Consider the following 27,217-nt stretch of genomic DNA (forward strand, 5'->3'; position numbering starts at 1 on the left):
TTGAGTGTGTAAAGTGTGTAGTTGTTAGGCTGTGATGTTGGGGTAATAGAGGGTCTTTGGTGTGTTAGATGCCCCCAGACATGCTTCCCCTGCTGTCCCAGTGTCATTCCAGAGGTGTTGGCATCATTTCCTGGGGTGTCATAGTGGACTTGGTGACCCTCCAGACACGGATTTGGGTTTCCCCCTTAACGAGTATCTGTTCCCCATAGACTATAATGGGGTTCGAAACCCGTTCGAACACACGAACATTGAGCGGCTGTTCGAATCGAATTTCGAACCTCGAACATTTTAGTGTTCGCTCATCTCTAGTTTTTATCAAAAAATATAAATTGCAGCTTACAGTTCACACCTAAAACATGCTGGATGAATTTGTTTCACTTGTAAAATTAGAAACCCTCATCATAAACTAATCAAATATGCACGTACTTTTTAGAATCTTAAATGTCTAACATGTAGGAACTAACTGAAACACAGAAAAGTAGTTATGCTTAATGCTTTGTATTGGGTGGAACTTAAGGTGCAAGAGATGAGAATGTAAATGCAAAAACCACCTTGATCCTTGATCATCAGCCCCTTGAAACAGGCTCTCCCAATATAAATGAAGCTGAGCAAGGCATCCATAAAAGTGGGAAATGTTTCCAATGGGCCTGGACCACTGCCTGCAATCTAGACATCCCCTTGCAGGGAAGATCTCCACTACAAACGAAGTAAAATGGTCAAGACATACTTGTAATCACTGAGACAAGCTGCAGAGGTTTTGTTGTATGGAAAGGTTCCACTGGGTCCTTTGTTCACAACCTTTTGCCACATTACAATTTTGGCAGCCAACACAGATCAGCAGAGGAACGTGACATAAATCTGGATGGTTATAGCACCTCTGTAGCCAGGCAATGGTCTTCTCAGGCCCAAAGTTTCCCTTTTTGTGAATCCATTGTGCAACCTGACGGACTTCCTGGGTGGGCAGAACCACCTACCACATAGGCTCTAGCTCCATTGTCAGCTGTACCCAGCAGTGAAGGACTACATTTTGAAAGACCAGGTATCAGTGCAAAAAGATCAAGTGTTATTATTAGTTGTTATTATTATTATTAGTGTAAATATTGCTATTATTAGGCTTAATGACCAGAGTGAAAATTGCAGGATTTGACTCCTTTTCTTAAAATATAGATAGTGATAAAAATAGATACAAAAAAAATCATATCATCAAAATTATTTAAAAAAAATATGTTTAACATAATAGGTAATGTTCTGGTGAAACATTCTCTTTGAGAAATGTCCCTTCATTTCAGATTAACTAAACTTATTTCTACATTTATGATTTAGTTAAAACAAATTAAAGTCCTAAAAGCATACTTCCCTCACTTCCACAGTATTTCTTACCAAATAATCATTCAACAACAATAGTAATACTGTACAGTATTTTAACCCCTTCCCGCTCTGCGGCGTACTATTATGTTGTGCTGAGTGTATAGTTAACACTCAGGGTGGTAATAGTACAGCACTGTAATGCCCTGGGCACATTTAACACACAAATTAACACAGCCGAGGCACAGGAATAGCTGTTGGAAGATACTGGATCAATAGCGATCATGGCATCCAGGGGAACCAGGGGGCAAGATCGCCCCCTAACCACCCCTTGGCCTTCTGACTGCTATTCCCAGTTACACAAAGGGAAACAAAGTGCTGCAATACTATGTTTTGCAATACATTGCAGAGATCCCAGGTTCAAGTTCCCTTGTGGCACAATGAAAAGAAAAAAAAAAAGTTAAAAAAAAGTTAAAGAATAAAAAATAAATAAGTAAAACATAAAAAGTTTAAAACCCACCTTTACATTTCCAAACATTACGCTAGGTACAGATATCGACTGGAGACTGCAGAACCCACCAAAAATCATCAGAGAGAAAAGTCCTGCATATAGGACTTCAATCCACTGGTTTCAGTATAAAAACGATGTAAGCCTGATGGCCACATTGTGTCCATGCGTAATCACTGTTTTAGCAGTCCGGTTCTCTGTCATTCACATCCCCCGGTGGACCTGAACGAAGGAGACCTGTGTATAGATATGAGCCTAGCCTAATGTAAGCAACAAAAAAAAGTTAACAAATATCCAAAAATGGCGTTACAGCATGGTGAATGCCATAAAAATTATATAACGCAATGTGCAAAATAACATTTTGTTCACCTTGCTTTTTCCCCAAAAAAATAGCAATAAAAAGTTATCAAAAAGTCAGCGCATACTAAACAATGGTACCAATAACTTGCCCGGCAAATAAAGAGCCCTGACATATCTCTGTCAACAAAACAGTCAAAAAGTTATAGGTGCCAGAATACAATGGCCCCAGGTAAATAATTCATTTTCAAAAAGTGACGTAAAACATGATAAAAACCAATATAAGTATGGTATCGCTGTAATCGGAACAACTCGCCCGACGAACTTGTCATGTCATTTTTAATGCAGAGTTAACAACATAAAAAGAAAATGCAAAAAATGATGATAGAATTGTGGGTTCTTTCACATGGATCCCCATAAAACATTAATAAAAGTTAATCAAAACATATGAAATATGCCAAATGAAAGTACAACTTGACACGCCAAGAATAAGTCCTCAAAAATAAGCCTTCATTTAGCCAAGTTGGAAGACATATATAAAAGTTATGAATTTTGGAAAGCAGGGAAAGAAAATATGAAAAAAATGTGTCAATGACAGCTAAAGCTTGAAGGAGCTTCTATATTCTTGGGGCCAAAACAACATTGTTCAGATGAAGGGAACTGGTTTTTAGTCAAAGAATTTTCTTGAACAAATTTTCTGACTGAGAATACACCGCCAAGGCAACACGTGTACATAGGACCTACCACAGTATTTAGACATTTTAGAGGGGAAGCTTAGTTCAGATGTTCCCTCTAAGTCAGAACGCAGAATAATAAGGGCCCCTTCACACGGAGTTTACGCTCCACTCATTTAGACACGTATACACAAGCGCTTCAAAACACATCCCATTCACTTCAATGGGAGCGTGCGTAAAGCCGGCTTTACACGCGCTCCCATTGAAGTGAATGGGATGTGTTTTGAAGCGCTTGTGTATACGTGTCTGAATGAGTGGAGTGTAAACTCTGTGTGAAGGTGCCCTTATACCTTAACCTTTTTGTATGAGCAGTTGCTAGTTTGGGGACTTCAGTGGCTTTTGTATCCTATAGACAGAAATTCATCTAAAAGACCTTAATGTGATACAACATTTCCCATGCACAATCTGCTGCAGGGAAAATATTTGGCTCAATGTGGCTTCTCCTGGCAAAAAAAAAAAAAAAAAGTGGGACCGAGGGCGGTCAGGTCTCTCTAGTGGCCACAGTTCAAAAAGGAGTTGTCAACGGGACAAGTAAATCTAGATTTGTAACATTATTAATGAACAATCTTCATTATGTGTATTAGCTTTCTAATACCTTGTAACTAAATGCACAGGATTCCTCTGCACACAGATTATCAGTGAAATCCTGTCTCTCAGCCCACAGTAAAGGAGGTTTACTTCAGCAAAGCAGATTGTTGAAAGTCCTTCCACTCAAGAACAATTAAAGGATTGGCATGTAGAGAAGTACGTCACCTAAGAGAAACAAGGGCAGGGTGTGTCCATGACTAACTTATGTGATACAACAGGTGCAACTTACTATTCAGGAAACAACCTTGGGTTACGCACTCAATTCTTCTGAATTTATCCTACAAACACGTAAGCAAAGTAACCAAATCAAGTCTCTGTGAGAATAGGTTTCTACATTTGTCACATTGCCTACCTGAGATAATGTTCATGTTAACATAATGGAGGTTCAGTTATGTGGTATAACTTGTTTTGCCAAAAACCACCACATAGATTTCCAATTGTTAATTATAGTCTATTTGTGGATCTGATATGGAAACAGTACTCAGAAGATGACAGATGTATGGCAATTAAATATAAAGATTGAGTCTTCAGTAGTTGATACCTTTTTAATGGCTGACACAAATGATGACAGATTGCAAGCTTTTGAGACTACTAAGTCTCTTCATCAGGCATGGTATGACACAATTTCTGAAGGCATGCATACCCATACCATACCTGATGAAGAGACCTGAGTAGTCTCAAAAGTTTGCAATTTGTCATCATTTTTGTTACCCATTAAAAAGGTATCAACTACTGAAGACTCAATCTTTATATTTCATATCCACTGGCTAATACGGTACAAAGATATATTTTTCCTTATACAAGATGTATGACAAGTCCTAGGTGACATATTGGCAATTGCCGTTCTAACAGGTTTATGCTAAAGATCGAAATAAGATTGCATACACCACAACGGGTTTAGGCTGTGTTCACATGTCATTATTTACATTGTTCTCCCCTTTCATATGAAGTAGAGCATTGGCTAAAACATTACTGCCAGATCCATCAAATTATTGACCCAACTTATAGACTATAATGGAGTCCATCAGGTTTACCTTACGGTGTCTGTGACAAAACTGACAATAGTGTAGCACGCCTTACTATTTTGTCTAGCATTTTTGTTGTAATTTACAGTGTACAGAAGTTGCAGTAAAAACCTGTAAGAGAATTTTTACCCTTTGAATACACATGATATTTTTCCTAGATTTCAACACCTAAGCTCTGTCCTGTCGTAACCCCTTGCAGTCATTCACCATAATATTACGGCAGATGTCTGCACTTAAAATAAAATGCTGGGTCTTCACTGTGTAAAACAGCAGAGTGAGCATCATAACCACTGGACCTTCTCCAATTGCAGACATTTACTGCATCTGAAGCCCCTGATCTCACTCTCTGTGCCACCTTTTCCCTGGTCCCAGCCCTCACCTATCCCCTCACATTTAGATTCTGCATGGCTCCTGAGTGGTGAGATTGTAGGAGCTGTTCAGTGTCTATGGCAGCTGGGAGCCTGCAGAAGACTTCCAGGCCTAGCATAGAAAAATAACAACTGAGGTTTGCCTATAGCAAGTCTCAACGGTTATAGAGTTGTATTGCAGTCTACGAGACAATCAATCAAGTGATCGCAGGTTCAAGCCTCCTGAAGGACCTAAACAAAAATTAAAAAGTTCAAATCACTCACCCTTTCCAAAGATTACATATACAAACAAATTAGCCATCCCTGTATCTGAAAATGACCAGACTATAAAAATATTTAGACAACAGAGCCAACACTGTAGCCATAAAAAAAGATAAATAGCCTTATTGCTATAAATTTAAAAAAGCCTTCTGCCACAAAAAAGAAGGCTTAGGCCCCGTTCACACAGGGCAAGAGGGGGCGGATTTTGACGCGGAATCCACCCCTCACAATGGTGGTCTATGTAGACCGCTAGCGTAAAAAAGAAGCCAGCTGCCCTTTCCTCAGGCGGAATCCGTGGTTGATTAAGCCACGGCGTCCGCCTCGCGGCAGCACGCTCTGCCTAGGCACATTCATTTGGGCCTAATCTGGAGCGGCAGCCGCGAAGGAATATGCAAACGCGGAATTGCGTGTGAACTAAGCCTTACACAACGCCATGCAACGAAACAAAATCTAAAACATAACATAACATATAAAGTTACAGAATATGGGCACTAAAATTATTTTTTGCAATTTGGTATTGCTGTGATCGTGCACATTGAATGCCTTTAACAACAAAACCCTAAACTGCAATTTATTTACATAGAAGACCGTTGTTTTCCATGCTTAAATAGTGACCTCTTAGCATTATTATGCCTACATATCATTTATTTCCAATACTGCAAACCTTGTTCTCCTCCGTGGTTAAAAATACTCCTCAAAAATGATAACAAAAGTCTTTTTACTCTTCTGGAAAAAATATAGTGTAACTTATGAAGATGGAGGCTTTAAATGTAGAAATAAATGTAGTCTTAAAGGGTTTGTCTGGCCATGAAAATTTTTTTGATACGGGTGACATGATAGGTCGTCATTATGGGACAACACTGAGTGAGCAGTACGGTTCGCAGTTTGTAAATAATACCAATAGCCACACTGTCCTAGGTGTCAAACCCTCGCAGATCTAATACCTTATCAGACTGCTTTGATTACTTGCTTAACTTTTGTTCTTTATATCAATTAAAACAATACAGTATTGAATAAAGCATATGTAGACTAACTCCCCACAAAGCAGGCCACAGTGAAGGTGCCACACATAAAAACTGTAGCGGAAATGCATTCTGTTTTTTCCCACAGTGCTTTTCACAGAAAGTCTGCAGAGTTTTCCTCTGTGAAATTACTGTTTCAATAATACCTATGAGGAAACCGACAGAGGTTCCATAGGTATAATTGACGTGCTTCAATTCACAAAAAGGCAATGGTTTTGGTAATCGCGCGCATTTCTGCTGTGGGTATTTTTCTGCAATGTGTGGATGGGATTCGTTAGAATCATTTTGCAGGATTTGTAAGATGTCACCGCTTTTGCTGGAGCATTTACACTATGTGGGGCTCTGGCCTAAACCAATCTTTTTGGATAATCATGACGGCTTAAAGAGGAACCTTCATGTCTTCAGGCACTTACGTTTTTATATACTGCTAGAAAGTCGACAGGGCGCTGAATTCAGCACACTTTTGGCTTTCCCATTATGTGCCCCGGGGCAAGAGCTATCGGTGCAGTTACCGATAACTCTTCACTGTCAGAAGGGTGTTCCTGAATGTCTAGCTGGGCTGTGAGGAATGCCCTTCCTAACAGTACTGTCCTTAGCGCTGTACTGTCAGAGGGGGCGTTACTTACTGCTCAGCCATGACTCTGAGCTGTGAGGAACGCCACCCCCCCTCCTGACAGTACTCTACCATAAGTAGAATCAGTTGACAATGGAGTACGGATGCTGGCTGCTGTGTCACATATATAAATCTACTCTTTATCTCGTCCATTATTCTTTCACACATACTCAGGTCCAGACACACCTGCAGCCGGCGCAGACAATACTCTGTCAGGAGGGGGAGGGTGGCGTTCCTCACAAATTAGCATCATGGCTGGGCGGTAAGGAACGCCCCCTCTGACAGTACAGAGCTATGCACAGTAGCTTAGGCTGTGAGGAACGCCCCTCCTAATAGTAGACTGTCAGGAATGCCCTTCTGACAGTCAAGAGCTATCGGTAACTACACTGATATCTCTTGCCCCAGGGCACGTAACAGGAAAGCCAACAGTTCCCTGAATTCAGCGCACGGTCGACTTTATAGCAGTGTATAAAAACGTAAGTGCCCAAGGACATGAAAGTTCCTCTTTGAACAGGATCTTAAATGAGATTACTTGTTCAAGGAAGGAGCCTGAAAGGTACGTGTCTTTGGAAATATTTACTTTACACGAAGTCACTTCATTCTAGTGTTCATTGCCAACAGAAAAATATTTCAATAGGTTTTTTTATATTTACAAGTTTACTTATGGTGAAAACATTTTAAAGTCAAAGTAAATTTCTGAGATAAACTTAAAATATCTTAAAAATTAGAGATGAGCGAGTAGTATTCGATCGAGTAGGTATTCAATCGAATAATCGACTATTGAGGTCTACTCGAATCAAATTTTAAAATATTTCACTACTTTCTCATCTCTACTGTATACGTTTTTTTTTTTAATGCCTACGTTGTCCTAGTTCCCGTCCCACCTCCCCTGCATAGTTATTGATGTAAAAAAACGAATCCCATGCCCACTTCGTAGTAAAAACCCACCATGCTGTGATTTCCAAAGCCGCTGTTTTGGAAATTGCAGCATGTCAATTATATCTACGAAAATGCCAGCGGTTTCCCCATAGGTATAATTGTAACAATTGTAACAAAGTATGCAGAGGAAAACTCTGCAAACTTTCTGTTTGCGGGAAGAACCACGATGCGTTGTCACCACAGTTTTTCCCGCAGCGCTTTTTTGCTTCGGGGTGTCCTGTGGGGCCTTAGCCAACCCCTCGTTCACATCTGCGTTTGGCAATCCGTTCAGGGAGTCCGCATGGGGACCCCCTGAACGGACTACTGAACGCATTTGCAAGCAGTGTGCAGTAAAAGCACATGGACCCCATAGACTATAATGGGGTTCGTGTGCTTGCTGCGAGATCTCCGCATGAGTCACGCGAACAGAAAAATAGATTGTGAAGTACTTTCCTGTCCACATGTTCCCTGCGGAGATCTGGCGGCAAGCACATGGACCCATTATAGTCTGTGGGGATCCGTGTGTTTTCAACGCACACTGCTTGCAAATGCATTTAGTATTCTCCCCCGAACGGAATACCAATGCAGATGTAAACAAGGGGTTACTTATCTTCTGGTATTTTGATAGGTCTACAATATTAGCTTTATCAGTATAAGCACTATGGGCTTTATCACAGGAAAAGAGGATTGGGCAAAATAAATCATGGATAAAATAATGACACAGCTCGCTTGGCACCTATTGCACAGCCAATGTGTTGCAGATGTTCATGGAGATAGCAGCAATAAGAAATTTAATATGACTGGTACCACACTCCGCTGCAGCTGACCTGCGGCAACTACCTGGCTAGCCCCATGGCGGCACCCAGAGACCATCCCCTGCAAGTCTCCTGGAGTCTTCTACCAGTGGAGAAACGAGACATGTAATACATAGATTCTCACTACTTTTGCTATAACAGGGATTGCACTGGACATCACTGCAGAATTCAAACTGCTTCCCAAGTGTTAAGTATTCCTATGGAAACGCCGGCAGTTTCCATATATGTATAATGGAAGCAGAACGTATGCAAAGAAACCAAAGCCGTTCTTTGAAAGCCTCTAGTTCATTAAAACTACCAACCTGATGAAGGGACCTTAGCTGTCCCGAAAGCTTGCAATCTGTCATCATTTTTTGTTAGCCATTAAAAAGGTATCAACTACTGAAGACTCTCAATCTTTACCTTCCAAGGAATTCAGTCACTAACTTTTTAATGTAAATATACAGCAAACTAAACATCTAATTAATTACACAGTAACATTCATTATATACTATAATTAAAAATAATTAATCAATTTATTTGCAAGCCGTAGTCAGTAACTTTTTTCCAACTCCACCTCCACCAAAAATTTGTCCTGACTAAAGCTCCACAACCCTGAAAAGAAGCCAATGAAAAGTCACTGAAAAATGTTTTATCGTTGACTATGAACTGACACCATGCTACAGCAATTTAACTCGCTGCAGAAATTTAGGTTAACTCAACTACATTTGTACCTCAAAACCAACCCAAATTCAAAGGGACAGTCCCAGAATTTGTGTGCTGTCCTAGGCCTAGGCAGTGGAAGCATGTTCCAGCCACAAAAGGTGCTGTCATTCCTTGCTTCACCATTCAGCCTTGTCTCATCGGATAGCATTTTGGAAGCAGGCAGATGCGATTTAGTGACGTCATTATATCACATCTGCTACACCCATTTGCGATGTAATGATATCACTACATTGTCTCTTTTGTGCATGTTTTTGCAGTGGTCACAAGAAGGCAGCATTATAGAGTGGGAGCCACAATAGGGGGTCATTATAGTGTGTGGGCACCACAATAACAAGAATTATAGCGGAAGAAGCATTATACTCTGTGAGGTCCACAAGAAGGGAGCATTATATTGTGTGAGGGCCACTGAAGGACGCTATACTGTGTTGGACCATAAGAGGGACATTATACTGTATAGAGGCAATATACCCTGTAAAGGCTACTAAAGGGGCATTATACTGAGCAGGGGCACAAAGAGCGAGGAGGAATTAGAGGCGTTGCTGGTTATAGTTAGAGATGAGCGAGTACTGTTCGGATCAGCCGATCCGAACAGCACGCACGCATTGAAATGAATGGAAGCACCTGGTACTTCCGCTTTGACGCCGGCCGCTTAACCCCCCGCGTGCCAGCTACGTCCATTCATTTCAATGTGTGCGTGCTGTTTGGATCGGCTGATCCGAACAGTACTCGCTCATCTCTATTTATAGTCCCTTTTTTTGGTGCTTGTGAGGTATGCTGACTGGAGGTCACCACTAACATTTTGGAGGTTAATTTGGACTTACATTGGGTTCCATCTCTCCTCCAGACGGCGATGTAGTGAGATCTTATCGCTGAGGTAGATGTTAATCTGATGTTTGTTGATACTTTCTTCTTCTAGCTTCTTTTCTTCCCCTTGGAGATTGAGCCTGACTGGACGCCCAAATTCTCCCAAGGCATGGAGGTCCAGTGGGGGTTTTTCATACACTGGTCTCTTCAGTTGCTCATAATCTAATTTCATGTTATTGACAGGTTGTTTATGGTCATGACGCTCCACAACTTTCAGCCCCTCAGAATTTTGGATATTACTGTCTTCTGCATCTTTACTGAACAACAGGAAACCAAAGAACAATATACAGGCAACAGCAGTCAGCAGACAGAGACCCTTCTTTCTCCTTAGTGGTTGCCAAGCGGTCACAAGTCCACGTCTTCTCTTATTCATGATGTAAATCCCTGTCACAGTCACAGAGCTAGCAGCAATGTCAGTGAATAGGTCAGAATATGTCTGTCAGTAACAGCCTCCTCTCCTACCATAAGGAATTGCTATAGGTCAGAATACTGACAAGGCCAGTACTAGCAGAACTTATAGGGAATACAAAGAATATTTCCAGATCCCTGTATATTGGGAGACGTCTACAGAAAATACAAAAAAGCAGCCCAAGAAGAGCAGATCTTATATACCCTGTAAGAAACAGGTCTCCCAGAACAATGTTTAGGAGCTATGGAAACCAGCCACGAGTATCTGTCAATGCCAGGCAAACACTAAAGCACCATCAAGGGGTCAGGTCAGTGCCTACTCGGAAGAAGCTCAAAGTTTCCTCAGCAGTCCTGTGAAGAACTTCTCCCACTTCTCAGACAAGTCACATGAAGTTAGGATGTACGTGCAGTGCAGACACAGCTCATAGAGGACTCTTGTAGTCAGCAGTCCGGCCAGGGACCGTCACTCTCCTCCCGGTGATCCCGTATCCTAGAGCCGGGTACGATGAGGACTTCCCTCCCTCCTTCCCTGAGGCAGCACCTCTCCACGTCTTCCTGTTCCTTCTGTCACCTTACTCCTCAGACCACGCCCCGTCCTGCCCCGACACTTTCTGCTCTCAACTCTTCAGCCTTGAAGACGCTTGAACAATGCAATTCATTACTTGTAATAGGGGCTGGGAGTGACTGACACTGGAACTTGCTCGACGTGTATACTTTTGCATCATGGCTTTGCATAACGCTGTCCTGATTTGTCCTACATATTGATATGGTGCTCGACCGATCCTATTGAATTGTATTGCACATTTTTAGGCTCTTAGGTTTGCCTTATAGAGGTTGTCCAGGCTTACATTTTATTTTTTATTTTTTTTAGTAAGGCTGGGGGAGGTGAAAAAAATGTAAAAAACAAAAAACAAAACAAAACCACTTACCTGTCCTCTCCAGGGCTCCAGTATCCACCCAGACTGGTCCTGCTGCTCAGCTGTGGTCTTGCAGTAGAATTCCTTGCCAGCTGTGACATGCCACTAGTGGTCACATGATCGCAGAGGCCATCCAGAAAGGGGCATGGGACGGAACAGGTAGTGATGTCCTGTGATCTTCACTTAGGCCACTGATCATCCTCAGTGGAAACGTGCCGTGGGGACTTCTACTGGAAGACAACAACGGAAAATAGAAAAAAATATTTGGAATATGTGAAATCCAAAAAGTATCTAAAATACAAAATTTTTGATTCTTCATCTAAAAGATATCTATATAATTTGCGAATTGAAGCTCTTTTAACATTCATTAAAACCCATAGACTGAATTCCTATTCCCATGCATCCTAGATTTGTAGTTCTTAAAGGTGTTTCCTATTTCTCTTTCTCAGCAGTTGGCCTGCTCTCTCTTCTTCCCACTTCCTGTATTCTTCAACAAGTTGGTGGGTGGGCTTTGACTATTTGATGGACAGAACACTATGAAGTCCCTCAGTAGATATAGACATTGCCTTTACAAAGAGATTATTTATGATTATTTATGATTGCAAGAAATCTATAAAAATGCAGCTCAAATAATACTCACAGTAAATGTATATTACATTGAACAGTTTTGGAGAAAATAGACTTTATACATCCTATCAGGATTGACAATGGACTTTCAGTAAACTCAGGTCCTCAGAAGAAACCTCTGCAGACTTTCTGTGAAAGGCCCTGAAGGAAAAACCATGACGCGTTTGCATCACGCTTTCTTGCTGCGGCTTATCACCTAGGGTCTTTACCTTAATTTCTGATGCACAACACCTCCCGTGGTACCCCAGATTTATTAATCTGACAAAATAGAGATGCTTGTTTTAATAAATTCCACCCACTGTGTGTATTGCAAACTATATTTAGGGTAACTATTTAAATTCCTCATGCACACATGTAATGAATGAGTAATGTTTTAGGGCGGGTTCACACCTGCGCCCGGTCTCCACTTTCAGGTTTCCGTCTTCTGCCCGAGAAAATGGACAGGAGACAGAAACCGGCAGTCAATTTTCAAAGCCATTCATTTGAAGAATTTACAAAGTGTCTGCCTGTGAGCGTCTTTTGCCTCTCTGCGGCAAAACAGTTTTTTTTTTTAACTAGACACAAAGTCAGACATGCAGGACTTTGTGTCCAGTTAAAAAAAAAAAAAATTGACGTGGAGACCAGAAGACGCTCACGGGGGGCTCTGACTGCCAGGTTTCCGTCTCCTGTCGGCAGAAGACAGAAACCCACAAAGTGGAGACCGGGCGCAGATGTGAACCTGCTCTTATTCAGTTATTACATAATTGCAACTTATTTTTGGAGTTTCTTTTTTGACAATTTGCGTTTGTAAAGTGGTTTATGAAATACCTGACAGTAGGGCTGGGGGATTACAACCTAGATTAAAATCACGATTAGAGATGAGCAAGCACTATTCGAAACAGCCGTTTCGAATAGCACGCTCTCATAGAAATGAATAGACGTAGCCAACACGTGGGGGGGTTAAGTGGACGGCTGCCAACAAAGTCTGCGTGCCGGCCGCTTCCATTCATTTCTATGGGAGCGTGTTGTTCGAAATGGCTGTTTCGAATAGTGTTCGCTTATCTCTAATCACGATTATTGAAACATTTTACCTCCCTTTTTTATATGCCACACCATGCCACTGAATTTTGGTTTAGTTTATTCACATTTCAGCAATCCAGATTGGATAGTGTAAAGTTAGGAACATATCGTTGATCCAAAGGCAGTGTGAGACAGAATGGCATGGATGCAAGATAATTGAAATAATCCACTTGAGCAAATTCTCTTTGCTTAGTTGAATAGATTTTCAATTTTCATTCCTTTATATTTAAATGCCCAACCCTACGTGACATACCTGAGCATTTATAACTTAAAGGGAATGTCCAGTCAAAGGCATAGCTACGGGTTAAGCACAGGTGGGAGAATATGATAAAAGTGGGCCCCCAACTGAGGTATAATGATATTATCACTATACGGTGCCCGTGGTATATATCGGCTCCACACAGGGCTCTGCAGATGATTTAGGTGAATACAGTGCACTTAGGGCTAGTTCACACGTGGGCAAAGGGGAGGTTTTTGACAGCGGAATTCGCTTCAAAAACCTCTCCTTTAACATGGTGGTCTATGTAGACCACTAGCTTTTTTTTTCCTCCTAGCGTTTTCCGCCTGAAGAAGCAACATGACCTTTCTTCAGGCGGAAAACGCCTGAAGAATTGCATAGAAGTGAATGGGAGGCGAAAACCGCGCGGTAAAAAAACACGCGGTTTTTTGCACACAAAACCGCGCGGTTTTTTGCAAAAAAACGCGCGGTTTTCGCCTGCAGTTTCTATAGCACATATAGGAAAAAAAAACCCTAGCGAAAACCGCTAGCGAAAACCGCGTCAAAAACCGCGTGGAATGCAAAAAACAGCGTCAAAAAAACTCCCCGAGGTTTTTTACCTCGCACAAATAAGCTAGGCGGTTTTCACGTGTGAACTGACCCTTACATTTATTGACTTACAGGTCACATCTCGTCTAATCGTTCACATTTCCATTCCATTTCTCTTCCATCTGGATCACCATAAACACTTTTTCCAGTCTCTGTAAAGTTTGCAGCCCAGACATCTTTACTTTTACATTTTTACTTTTCCAGGCACCCAACCCACATTGTCCTCACCTGCACACCCATCCTGTTGCTGCCCCAATTATAAAATATATAATATAACCTCCAATAATGAATAATAGCCCCAAGTGCATCTTTAATAATTTACCCCTTTAATAGTGCCTATTATTAATATTGCCCCAGACAATTCCTTATTAAAAAGTAAACAAAAATTAATGGGCTTCCAATACTCGGGACCCCCAGGTTCAGCTGTTTGAATGAACAGTGGTACCTGTGTAAGCGCCGTGACCCCTTCTCTGTTTATATAGTATCATACATCTACTAATGGCCATGTAATGTAACTAGAGCCTGGTCCTAAACATGTCTATGTGACAAGGCTGGAGTAACATCACAGGGTCACTATAAACAGACAGCGTGAGATATAAAAAAGGCACCATGGCCCCGTCATACAACTGATCAGTGGGTCACTTATCTCTTATTGATGATTTATTCTTAGGATAGATCATCAATAAAAATGAGCTGGAAAACTCCTTAAGGGTGCATTCACACTGAGTAAACGCTAGCTTATTCTGAACGTAAAACACGTTCAGAATAAGCGGCGTCTAAAGCAGCTCCATTCATTTCTATGGGAGCGGGGATACGAGCGCTCCCCATAGAAATGAATGGGCTGCTTCTTTCACTCCGTGCAGTCCCATTGAAGTGAATGGGGAGTGCCGGCGTGTACGCTCCGGCATGAGCAGAGCTTGCCGTATACGCCGGCACTCCCCATTGACTTCAATGGGACTGCACGGAGTGAAAGAAGTGTTTTACGTTCAGAATAAGCTAGCGTTTACTCAGTGTGAATTCACCCTAAGGCTGCGCCTCACTTGGCGTAAATGCTGTGATGTTGCCACGCTGTAAATGCTGCAGACAAAATGCAGTTCCTGCAAAGTGGAAGTAATCCTAGTGAATCCCATCCAAACGTTGCGGAAAAATATGCACAGTGGACATGCTGCAATTTCCAAAACCATTGCAGTTTTGGAAATCGCAGCATGTCAATTATATCTACAGAAACACTGGCAGTTTCCCTATAGGTATAACGGAATGAGAAAGTCTGCAGAGGAAACCTCTACAGACTTTCTGTGAAAAGCGCTGCAGGAAAAAACGCTGTACTAACCGCTGTAGTTTTTCCTGCAGCGTTTTTTTTTTTTTTTTTGCTGCATCCGCTATTTGGGGCCTTAATAAAGGCCAAATGCACCTTTATTAAATGAATTGTCCCCTTATATTATGCCTCCCACTAGCCCTTATATATATGACCCCCCCCCCCATCGTCATAGTGCCCCATAATGCATCCTCCCTTAAATTTCTTTCCCCCTCCTAACAACCCCTTATACTATTAAATTATGTATAACTGCGCTAAAAAAAAAAAAAAGTTATACTCACCTATCTGTGTTCCCTTGGTGAATGGAGCCGCCGTTGCCTCCTCTTCTAGGCCCTGCACTCTATGCGCTGGGTCCATGCATATTATGTCTGCGTCTCGACGCAGAAGGCGCAATGATCTCATCGCGCCGGCACAGGGGGTGAACCTGCCTTTTTCGCCGCCCGAGGCGGACGGAGTGGAGGGGGGCTTGGCGGAGCGAAGGGGGAGTGGCGGAGCGGCGTTAGCAGGCAGAGAGCAAGCACAGAGAGGATCGGGAGGTGCAGCGCTGCGCCGGCCTATGCTGAGAGCGGACGTGTGTTGTCTGTTCTCAGTGTTTTGTAAACCGCAGGCCTGAAGTGGCTTGGGGTTTACAAGACAAGAATGGGTTTTAACTAGATCAGTGTTTACAGACACCGATCTAGATAAAAGTACAGCATTAATGGCAGCCCCGGGGTGGGACCCACAGAGTCAGTTAGTCTGTGGCAGTCGCCCCCTCTGCCCCGTCCCCATCCCCCGCTAACTACACCTCTGGTTACACTATACATCAGTGATGGCGAACTTTTTTGAGACTGAGTGCCCAAACTGCAACCCAAAAACCAATAAATTATCGCGGAGTACCAACATGGCAATTTAACCTTAAAACTCTGTGGATCCACCATTGCGGACAATTATGGACCCACAAATTACAGTAGTGTGACTGGGGCTTTATAGAGTTTGTACTGAAAGGTAAAGGTCTCTGCATTTGGTACTTTTGAACAATGAATGTTCACTAATTACATCACACAGGATCTGTTTTATAGTGCTATAAAAAACAGATACTGTGTGATATAAATTGTGAGGGGACCCCACACAGTACAATCTGCCTCGTAGTGGCCCCCCACACACAATACAATCTACCCTGCAGTGGCCCCCACACACAGTACCATCTGGCCCGCAATGGCCCCCACACAGGATTATACCTGTATACTCCACAGTAGCCCCCTCCCCACACAGCATGAAATGGTCCACAGTAGCCCCCTCCCCACACAGCATGAAATGGTCCACAATAGTCCCCTCCCCACACAGCATGAAATGGTCCACAGTAGCCCCCTCCCCACACAGCATGAAATGGTCCACAGTAGCCCCCTCCCCACACAGCATGAAATGGTCCACAGTAGCCCCCTCCCCACACAGCATGAAATGGTCCACAGTAGGCCCCTCCCCACACAGCATGAAATGGTCCACAGTAGCCCCCTCCCCACACAGCATGAAATGGTCCACAGTAGCCCCCTCCCCACACAGCATGAAATGGTCCACAGTAGCCCCCTCCCCACACAGCATGAAATGGTCCACAGTAGCCCCCTCCCCACACAGCATGAAATGGTCCACAGTAGCCCCCTCCTCACACAGCATGAAATGGTTCACAGTAATCCCCTCCCCACACAGCATGAAATGGTCCACAGTAGCCCCCTCCCCACACAGCATGAAATGGTCCACAGTAGCCCCCTCCCCACACAGCATGAAATGGTCCACAGTAGCCCCCTCCCCACACAGCATGAAATGGTCCACAGTAGCCTCCTCCCACACAACATGAAATGGTCCACAGTAGCCCCCTCCCCACACAACATGAAATGGTCCACAGTAGCCCCCTTCCCAGACAGTACACACACAAATATATTTACCTGAAGAGCCGCCAGGCATCCTCTCTTCTGTTCACTGTGGGTGCTGATGACTTACGTCGGTGTATCTTTATATGTTCCACAATCACGCAAAAACATCTGGATATTTTAAACATTAACAAAAAAAAAACTGAAAAATTGAGCGTGCAAAATTATTCAGCCCCCTAACATTAATACTTTGTAGCGCCACCTTTTTCTGCGATTACAGCTGCAAATCGCTTGGGGTATGTCTCTATCAGTTGTGCACATTAAGAGACTGAACTTCTTGCCCATTCTTCCTTGCAAACCAGCTGGAGCTCAGTGAGGTTGGATGGAGAGTGTTTGTGAACAGCAGTTTTCAGTTCTTTCCACAGATTCTTGATCGGATTCAGGTCTGGACTTTGACTTGGCCATTCTAACACCTGGATACGATTATTTGTGAACCATTCCATTGTAGATTTTGCTTTATGTTTTGGATCATTGTCTTATTGGAAGATAAATCTCTGTCCCAGTCTCAGGACTTTTGCAGACTACAACAGGTTTTTTTCCAGAATGGACCTGTATTTGGCTCCATCCATCTTCCCTGTACCTGCTAAAGAAAAGCAGTCCCAAACCATGATGCTGCCACCACCATGTTTGACAGTGGGGATGGTGTGTTCGGTGTGATGAGCTGTGTTGCTTTTAGGCCAAACATATAGTTTTGCGTTGTGGCCAAAAAGTTTGATTTTGGATTTCAATTTTTTTTTATGGATATCTTTGAGAAATGGCTTTCTTCTTGCCACTCTTCCATAAAGGTCAGATTTGTACAGTGTACGACTGATTGTTGTCCTATGGACAGACTCTCCCACCTTAGCTGTAGATCTCTGCAGTTCATTCAGAGTGATCATGGGCCTCTTGGCTGCATCTCTGAACAGTCTTCTTTTTTGAGATGAAGGTTTAGAGGGATGGCTGGGTCTTGGTAGATTTGCAGTGGTCTGATACTTGTTCCATTTCAATATGATTGCTTGCACAGTGCTCCTTAGGAAGTTTAAAGCTTGGGAAATCTTTTTGTATCCAAATCCAGTTTTAAACTTCTCCACAACAGTATCTCGGACCTGCCTGGTGTGTTCCTTGGTCTTCATGATGTTCTCTGCGCTTTTAACAGAACTCTGAGCCTATCACAGAGCAGGTGCATTTATACAGAGACTTGATTACACACAGGAGGATTCTATTTATCATCATCTGTTATTAGGACATTGGATCATTCAGAGATCCGCACTGATCTTCTGGAGTGAGTTTGCTGCACTGAAAGTAAAGGGGCCAAATAATACTACACATATCCAATAAATTTAGTTCCACTTCACAATTGTGTCCCACTTGTTTATTCTTCCCTAAAAATTAAAATTTTATATTTTGATGTTTGAAGCCTGAAAGGTGGCAAAAGGTTGAAACATTCAAGGGGGCCAAATACTTTTGCAAGGTACTGTAGTTTTCAATGACATAAGTTGTATATTTGAAGGGGTCGTCTTTTGCCAAACAAAATTTGGAGCAATTCAGAGGCCTCCCTGATGGTACAAACTGCCTTGTGTTGCATCCACATTTGAAGAAGCACCAACAGACAAGTAATCTTGTGGATGTAGTAGTCAATCAAGTAAACTCAAGTAGCAGATAAAAGATACATCAGGCTTACATCACGTTTAACACTGAAGATATTCAGCAGTGTCATCAACTCCACTCAAACCAGTGGGACTCAAGTACCCATCTATTGCAGAAGTCTGTCCAGAAGTGGTCTTCATGAAAGACTTGCAGCTAAAAAAAACAAAAAAAAAAAAAAAAACATACCTCTGAAGTGGGAGCAAGGCCAAGTGACCCAACTATGCAAAACAACATAGGAACTGGCAGGCAGTAAAATATCAGGCTGCTGAGTCAGAAATACTTGAAAAAGAATGCAGTTTGTTTGCAGAAGGGCTGGAGAGTGTTACAATATTGTACTTTTATTGTAATGTAGTGTCTTCAGGCAACAGTGACTTGGGGTGGAGTTGTTTGGGGCTGCAATTTAGCAAATGTACTTGGGAATTTGATCATGATTATCGGTGTTCTCCATGGCGAAAAATACAGTCAATCATTATACAATAATATCAGGGAGGCCTCTGATTGGCTTAGAATTTATTATGTCCAGGACAACAACCCCAAACATACAGCCAATGTCATTAAGAATAACATGGAGTCCTGGAAGTTATGACATGGGCCCTATATAGATCCGATCTAATTATCATTGAACCTAACTGGAAACATGTAAAAGGGTTTGACTTTCAGTAGATCAATGTTAATGTTTGTATAATGAAAAGTTCTACAATTTTGCAATATATTTTCTATATCAAACACTCACAGTTAGATCGCTGCTTGCCGTCATTCATGCTGCTTATTTCCAGTGGATAGAAATCAGTCCATGCTCATGTGATGGACACACAAGTGCACAATGTCCACCCATTCCAATTCTGAATAAAGTGAACAATGCACCCAGTGAGTGAGCACATTGTTAAGGCATAATAAATATTACTGGAGTGAGACTTTTATATATGGTGGAAGGAATTTTGTGGTCTTCATTACAGGCATGAATTTGAGAACCTTTTTACATTTGTTGTTGAAAAATTTATTTGGAGAAAAATACACTGGTGAGGACTTTTTGTTGTCTAGCTGTAATGTGTAGAATATCTGATTTCCTTTACTATTGATCCTTTAGCAGCTGTTCATGTAAAAGTTAATTTTACGATAGTTTGCATAACTACAGTTTTATTTATGGTTAAAGTGATAAATTGTTGTTCCTAATCCTATGATGCCACAGTATACAGCATCTGTGCGTACAGGCCATGTAAGGCAGTGGAATTATCCTTCCCTCAATATTCTCTTAAATGGGCAAAAGTCTCCTACACATAGCAAAATGCGAACTGGAAAAATCTAGTCTATAGTTCAGCCATGTTTCCTGGTCTGAAACCTGGCTGGATACCCAGACTCCCAAGTATCATAGTTATCTATGATGTTAGGAGTCCCTGTCTCCCTGCAAGATAACTGTCCCATACTGTATTCATATGCACTGCATAGGTTTCCCATTGCGGCTAGCCGTGCAGAGAAATCAAATGGTGGAAAAGGGTTTTGCCGTGTGAACTAGCCCTTAAACACTCAGTAAGAATCAGCTGCATGCAGTTTTGGAACACAAGTTTTTGATATAAACTGGGCACTTTATACAGCACACAGAAATTACTTATTCCTGTAAAATTTGCCTTTTTCTCCTTTCATCTTCAGCTGCACATTCATGTCTGGAAAATAAATTAATGCAACACTTGGGCATTAAAAACGTTAACTGTAACCCTGGATGAATTCATTCAGGAATTTCTTCAAGCAAATGGATGCAGTTTGGGAACACAGCAGGGCACATACGTCAAGATGTGTGACTTTTGGAGCGCAGTTTGGTATTTGGACATCATGTTATATTTGCAGAACCTCTTAAGTACCAGTCAAGCCAAGGTCTCACATAGAGAGCGGCAGCGAAAAAGCGCTGCAGAAACAAACATTGTGTTTTTTCCCACATGACTTTTCACAGAAAGTCTGCATTGTTTTCCTCTATGGACTTTCTGCTTCAGTTATGCCTATACGGAAACCACCAATGTTTCCATTGGTATAATTGGGAAAAGGAACATTTTCTAGTAAATTCCAACCACTTTGCAGGGATTGTAAAATGCCACGGCCAAACCGTGATGTTTAGACTGAAGCCCCTCATGGCGTAAAGTGTAATCCCCTAGGGAGTGACCCCATTTTGAAAACTGCAGCCCTCAAAGAATTTATCGAGGTAGTGAGCAGTATTTTCACAGATGTGAATGCACATTCGGAATACCAAATTACCTATTATTTTCCCAGTAGCTACCGTTTTAATTATGGGAGTGGGTGTCACAAATACCACCTTTATTCTATGGGTCAGTACAATTATGGTGACACCTATATTATAAATATTTTATGTGTTATTAATTTTGCAAAATAAAAATCTATGGATTTGTGCATGAGATTTAAGATGAAGAACAGGGAGAAATGTGAATATGGTATTATATATGTAAAAAATAAAAATAAAAGATTCAACAAGTCGCAGTGTTCTTTCATTTTTTTTTAATTTCACAGCAAATATTTTTCATGTTTTATAGGAAATTTAAGTTAATCTTGGCATGTAAGTGTTAACTTCATTGATACAACTATATCATTTATAAATCAGTAGTTTAAAACCCAATTATTTCTATATTTTACAATTCATAGAGCTCATAATAGCTAGCTTTTAATATGCAGTACTGTCCACAAATTGAATGCAGCTTAAAAATACAAAAAATACATTGGGTTTCTTTAAACCTCTGGTAAACATTTCATCAACTCATACTTTTACCTTTGATCTATCCTTTAGCTGAGTGGAAGACATTTATTTCAGTAAGGATCAATGCAATGCAAGTAAAAACTGAAGTACTTAGAGCTCTAACACCATTTACACTAAAAGATAATTAAAAACAAAATCATTTAGCAACAGATTTTCCAGAAACCTGTGCATAATATATACCTGCATTCACACATACCTGGTTGCATAGAAAGATGGTGCTTTTATATAGACATTATGTAAACATGAGGGTAGAAGGAACTATAGGCATTGTTATTCTTTCCAGGGTATTTTTTGTCTATGAATATGTAAAGAGGAAAACTAGAGTTGTACAAACTTAGGGCAAATTTGGAAACTCAAAACATTGATGATATAGTTGCACACATATGACAATTTTGAGTACTCAAAAGATTCATATGCTGTTTTCAAAGTGGTTTTGCTTGAGATCCTCTTTTAGGAATGAAAGGATCTCCTTTATCCTTCTATGAGATTCCTTCTCTCTCGTGTTCCCACAACAGCCAAAAACTCCGCATTTTCTCAATGTGTAGTTCTTCTTTGTTCCTGTAACTTCCACAGAGGAGAATGGAAGCTATGGAAACAGTGTAGTACATCAAGCTACACTGTTTCTGTAATTGTCAGGATATGGACACAGTACACTTCAGCTGCGCTACACTCTCTGTAGCCCCCATTCTTCTCTATGGAAATTATGGCAACATTGTAAAACAGCACTGCTAAACTGTTCCCTTTAAATAAGGGAAGTGAAATCCATGTTGCATAAGTGTGCGAAACACATGTTCTGTGTTGAAGTCTTTGGGCTAAATATAAATAAAATTTATACATGGTTGAGCATTGTTAAAAATGTAAAAAAAAAAAAAAAAAAGTCATGGAATTTTAAATTTCAGTCTTTTATAGCTGATTTACCAGCAAATATACAAGTCTAAATCTAATCCAGTGTGTTAATAAAATGATGTCTATGGCTGAAAATATTTATCTATAATATATATATATATATATATATATATATATATATATACACACACACACACACACACACACACACACACACACAGTGGGGCAAAAAAGTATTTAGTCAGGCACCAATAGTGCAAGTTCCACCACTTAAAAAGATGAGAGGCGTTTGTAATTTACATCATAGGTAGACCTCAACTATGAGAGACAAAATGAGAAAACAAATCCAGAAAATCACATTGTCTAATTTTGTAAGAATTTTTTTTCAAATTATGGTGGAAAATAAGTATTTGGTCACCTACAAACAATCAAGATTTCTGGCTCTCACAGACCTGTAACTTCTTCTTTAAGAGTCTCCTCTTTCCTCCACTCATTACCTGTAGTAATGGCACCTGTTTAAACTTGTTATCACTATAAAAAGACACCTGTGCACACCCTCAAACAGTCAGACTCCAAACTCCACTATGGTGAAGACCAAAGAGCTGTCAAAGGACACCAGAAACAAAATTGTAGCCCTGCACCAGGCTGGGAAGACTGAATCTGCAATAGGCATGCAGCTTGGATTGAAGAAATCAACTGTGGGAGCGATAATTAGAAAATGGAAGACATACAAGACCACTGATAATCTCCCTCGATCTGGGGCTCCACGCAAAATCTCACCCCGTGGGGTCAAAATGATCACAAGAACGGTGAGCAAAAATCCCAGAATCACGCGGGGGGACCTAGTGAATGAACTGCAGAGAGCTGGGACCAATGTAACAAAGCCTACCATCAGTAACACACTACGCCGCCAGGGACTCAGATCCTGCAATGCCAGATGTGTCCCACTGCTTAAGCCAGTACATGTCTGGGCCCCTCTGAAGTTTACTAGAGAGCATTTGGATGATCCAGAAAAGTATTGGGAGAATGTCCTATGGTCTGATGAAACCAAACTGGAACTGTTTGGTAGAAACACAACTTTTCGTGTTTTGAGAAAAAAGAATACTGAGTTGTATCTATCAAACACCATACCTACTGTAAAGCATGGGGGTGGAAACATCATGCTTTGGGGCTGTTTCTCTGCAAAGGGGCCAGGACGACTGATCCGGGTACATGAAAGAATGAATGGGGCCATGTATCGTGAGATTTTGATTGCAAACCTCCTTCCATCAGCAAGGGCATTGAAGATGAAACGTGGCTAGGTCTTTCAACATGACAATGATCCAAAGCACACCGCCAGGGCAACGAAGGAGTGGCTTTGTAAGAAGCATTTCAAGGTCCTGGAGTGGCCTAGCCAGTCTCCAGATCTCAACCCTATAGAAAACCTTTGGAGGGAGTTGAAAGTCCGTGTTGCCAAGCAACAGCCCCAAAACATCACTGCTCTAGAGGAGATCTGCATGGAGGAATGGGCCAACATACCACCAACAGTGTGTGCCAACCTTGTGAAGACTTACAGAAAATGTTTGACCTCTGTCATTGCCAACAAAGGATATATAACAAAGTATTGAGAAGAAATTTTGTTACTGACCAAATACTTATTTTCCACCATAATTTGCAAATAAATTCTTACAAAATCAGACAATGTGATTTTCTGGATTTGTTTTCTCATTTTGTCTCTCATAGTTGAGGTCTACCTATGATGTAAATTACAGACGCCTCTCATGTTTTTAAGTGGTGGAACTTGCACTATTGGTGACTGACTAAATACTTTTTTGCCCCAATATATCAATGAAGCCACATGATTTAAATACGCCATCAACATTGCACTGACATTATTACATTCTTGGCTTTCTGCTAGAAGTTGTAATTATCTTTAGAGGGGCAACAGTTGTCCAGAAGAAATTTCTCTAGGGATCTTACCTTTCTTTTGCTGTGATTTGCCTTGGATTTTAGTGTAAGAACTTGCAAGCTTTGGGGACCCTTGGACACAAGTTGCAAGATTGTATATTTTGACCAAAACATTAAAATGGAATGTTTAGAGAGTTTCAATTTACTTATCCGATCCAGCGGATGAGGATGATGGATCCAGGGGTTCTGACCTTATTTACTATTAGTCAGGCCCCAGAGCACAAGTAAGCGACCGCTACATCTTCATCAACATCATTTGCCGAATCAGGTAAATGAATTTAAATTCCCTGGACAACCAATACATCATGCCCTGCTATGTTGTTTTACGTGCTGGTACTCGTGTGTGGGGGTTGGTGTTTGTATATAGGTGCTGGACTGCCTTTCTGGTCGAAAAGTATGGACGTTGCTAATAGGCTGTTAGCCAGGACTGTGCGCCTCATATTATCAGGTGAATGGACCGTTATACAATCTTCATTTGTATGCAATTTACTGCAGGTGTGTGAATAGTTGTTTTAACAGCATTCTGCATCCGTGCAACGCCCATATCATTTGGGCTTGTCTGTATCCTGTAGGGAACCGTGGTTTCATCTGATATCAGATAAATGTGGCTTTTTTTCTTCATTCTTTTTGTACGTGATATGATTTAAATTACAGCTCTACCCTCTAGCTAAACTGAAAAAGTGTATAAAATAATTTCTATTGTAAACAGAGGAAATATGCTAATACACCATTTTTGGGAAATGAGTAAAATTCCAGTAGCAAATGATCCAAAACAGACTTTGTTCTCTGATCTTCAAAAGGACTTTCATTACGGTGTTGGCACCTGAGCCCACTGGTAATTTCACTGGGTGGTCAATTTGACCCTAGTTCTGTCCATAAAAATACTTAAAGGAGTGAAAAGATTCGAAGGTGTCTTTAACAGACTCCACAGTTGTTTTTTTCTACCACATAAGCAATGTACACGCTTACAATAAACCAATAGTTCTTCTATAGGAAAATGAAATAACAAATCATTGCTGCTGGCATTTGCACAATTAAATAGCCTAACACAGTTTTGTATGATATCATGTGGCACTCAAGAAAACAGTGTTAGGCTAAGGCCCCATGTAGCAAGCCACAGCAAAAAAGCACTGCTGGAAAAATCATGGCGGTTTTTCCCACAGCGCTTTTCACAGAAAGTCCGCAAAGGAAAGTCTAACTCTACTTCAATTACACCTATAGGGAAATCACCAGCGTTTCCGTAGGTATAACTGACATGCTGCAATTTCCATAACCGTGACGGTTTTAAAGTTCGCAGTGTGTCCGCAACACTTATTTTTTTACAAAATGTGGATGCGATTTGTTAGAAGCCCATCCACCTTGCTGTGACTGTAAAACGCCTCATTTTTTTTCTTGGCGTTTCCGCCACTTGGGGCCATTGCCTTAAGAAGTCTGTCTCCAACTTCTAATACACCAACATACTTTGTATGATTACCTACAAATCAATTCCAAATAAATAAACAAGTCAACAGTCATGAACAAATGTTATGTACCATTGTGTAAAAAGGCACTTTAGAATATGGAGAGTATTGTTAAATGCTGGCAAGGCTTCCTGCTGAGATGCAGTCAGGCAAACAGTTCAGTCAAGTTAAGTTAACCTTCCTTCTGGCTTGGAGCTTCCGGTATAAACTGAAGAAAGTTCTATTCAGCACCTTGTGCACACTTGAGGATTACGCCATTTTTTTTCTACCTTTCAAACTTCCAGAGCTGATTCTTATCTGTGGCATCACAAGGCTGCATTTGCACATCTGCCCGACCTTCTGATGTACGATATGAGCTAAGACATTTGTCTGAATTAGGATGATATATTGTTCCATCCTGTACAGAAATACAAGAGTAGTGTATATTTTCATTATTCACATACAAATATGCTGTGTGACACCTTTTACAGTCTAGCTACATTTATACTCTTCAGTTAACTCTTATCTAATCATTAAAGGTGTTATCCAGCTTCCAAAAAATATCTGCATATACATCCACAGCAGTGTTAAAAAAAGACCTTTCATGTCCCCATGACTGTACAGTTTTATATATTGCTAGAAAGCAGACAGTGCACTGAAATAAGCGCACTATCAGCTTTCCCAATGTGTGCCCCAATGGTGGAGATATCAGTGCCGTTCATTTCGGCACTGATATCTTTCCACTGTAAAAAGGGCGTTCCTCATAGCTCAGCGTAATCCCTCCCACACTGACTGTATGCTAACATACCCTTGTACTGTCAGAAGGGGCGTTGCTCACAGCCCAGTGATGATGCTGAGCTATGAGGAACGCCTTTCTAACAGTGGGGAGATATTGGTGCTGAAAATATTGTCGTCGATATCTACACCCCCGGGGCACACATACTGGGAAAGCCGACAGTGCACTGAATTGGCTTTCTAGCAGTATCTAAAACCTTACATTTTTGAGGACATGAAAAGTCCTCTTTAAATACCCACTATAACCTTGTACACCCTTTGCTTGTCTTTATTTTACTTGTTGCTCCTTGTTATCACTATTATTTACATGCAGTGAATCTGTAGACCAAATTACATTTCATTTGATTGATCTGCCTGCACTTCCTCTCCACTATCCAATGCAATGAAATCAGATTAAAAAAACAAAAAAAAAAACAACTCCTACATCCAAGGTCACGTGCTGCTGTGATACTTAGTTTGCTGGAATGAACGGTGTTCATTCTGCATTAAAAATGACATGGAAAATTTGATGGGTTTTTAAGATTACAGCCGTGTATAATTTTGAGTTTTTGTTTAATATGCAGATAAAAATAAAGAGAATTAAAGGGATTTTCCATTCTCCCTCTCTCTCTGCAGTTTGCCTGTTGGAGGTCACTTTGACTGTTTGGACACTATGAACTACCTCAGTAGATATAGGCATTGTCTTTCCCATGCTCAGAGACAACAGACTTGCCGTAAACTCAGGCAG

At 41.2% G+C, this 27,217-nt stretch overlaps 3 protein-coding genes across 4 annotated transcripts in view; 1 reads left to right on the forward strand and 2 right to left on the reverse strand.

Moving 5' to 3' along the window:
• GALNT12 (polypeptide N-acetylgalactosaminyltransferase 12) overlaps positions 1-10,479 on the reverse strand; it is a 49,385-nt gene extending 38,906 nt beyond the window's left edge. The window contains exon 1 of the mRNA XM_075272209.1: positions 9,981-10,479. Coding sequence (XP_075128310.1) covers positions 9,981-10,396 — 416 coding nt within the window. The 5' untranslated portion in view covers positions 10,397-10,479. The remainder of the gene's footprint in view (positions 1-9,980) is intronic.
• The window catches only part of ICE1 (interactor of little elongation complex ELL subunit 1), a 205,076-nt gene that overhangs the window by 132,539 nt on the left and 45,320 nt on the right, over positions 1-27,217 (forward strand). The gene's annotated exons all lie outside the window — the stretch shown is intronic.
• GALNT4 (polypeptide N-acetylgalactosaminyltransferase 4) overlaps positions 24,071-27,217 on the reverse strand; it is a 57,056-nt gene continuing 53,909 nt past the window's right edge. The window contains exon 11 of the mRNA XM_075271172.1: positions 24,071-26,113. Within this exon, the coding sequence (XP_075127273.1) occupies positions 25,982-26,113 (132 nt within the window). The 3' untranslated portion in view covers positions 24,071-25,981. The remainder of the gene's footprint in view (positions 26,114-27,217) is intronic.

The sequence above is a fragment of the Leptodactylus fuscus genome, chromosome 4 (assembly GCF_031893055.1).
Source record: "Leptodactylus fuscus isolate aLepFus1 chromosome 4, aLepFus1.hap2, whole genome shotgun sequence".
In the NCBI taxonomy this organism is placed as follows: domain Eukaryota; kingdom Metazoa; phylum Chordata; class Amphibia; order Anura; family Leptodactylidae; genus Leptodactylus; species Leptodactylus fuscus.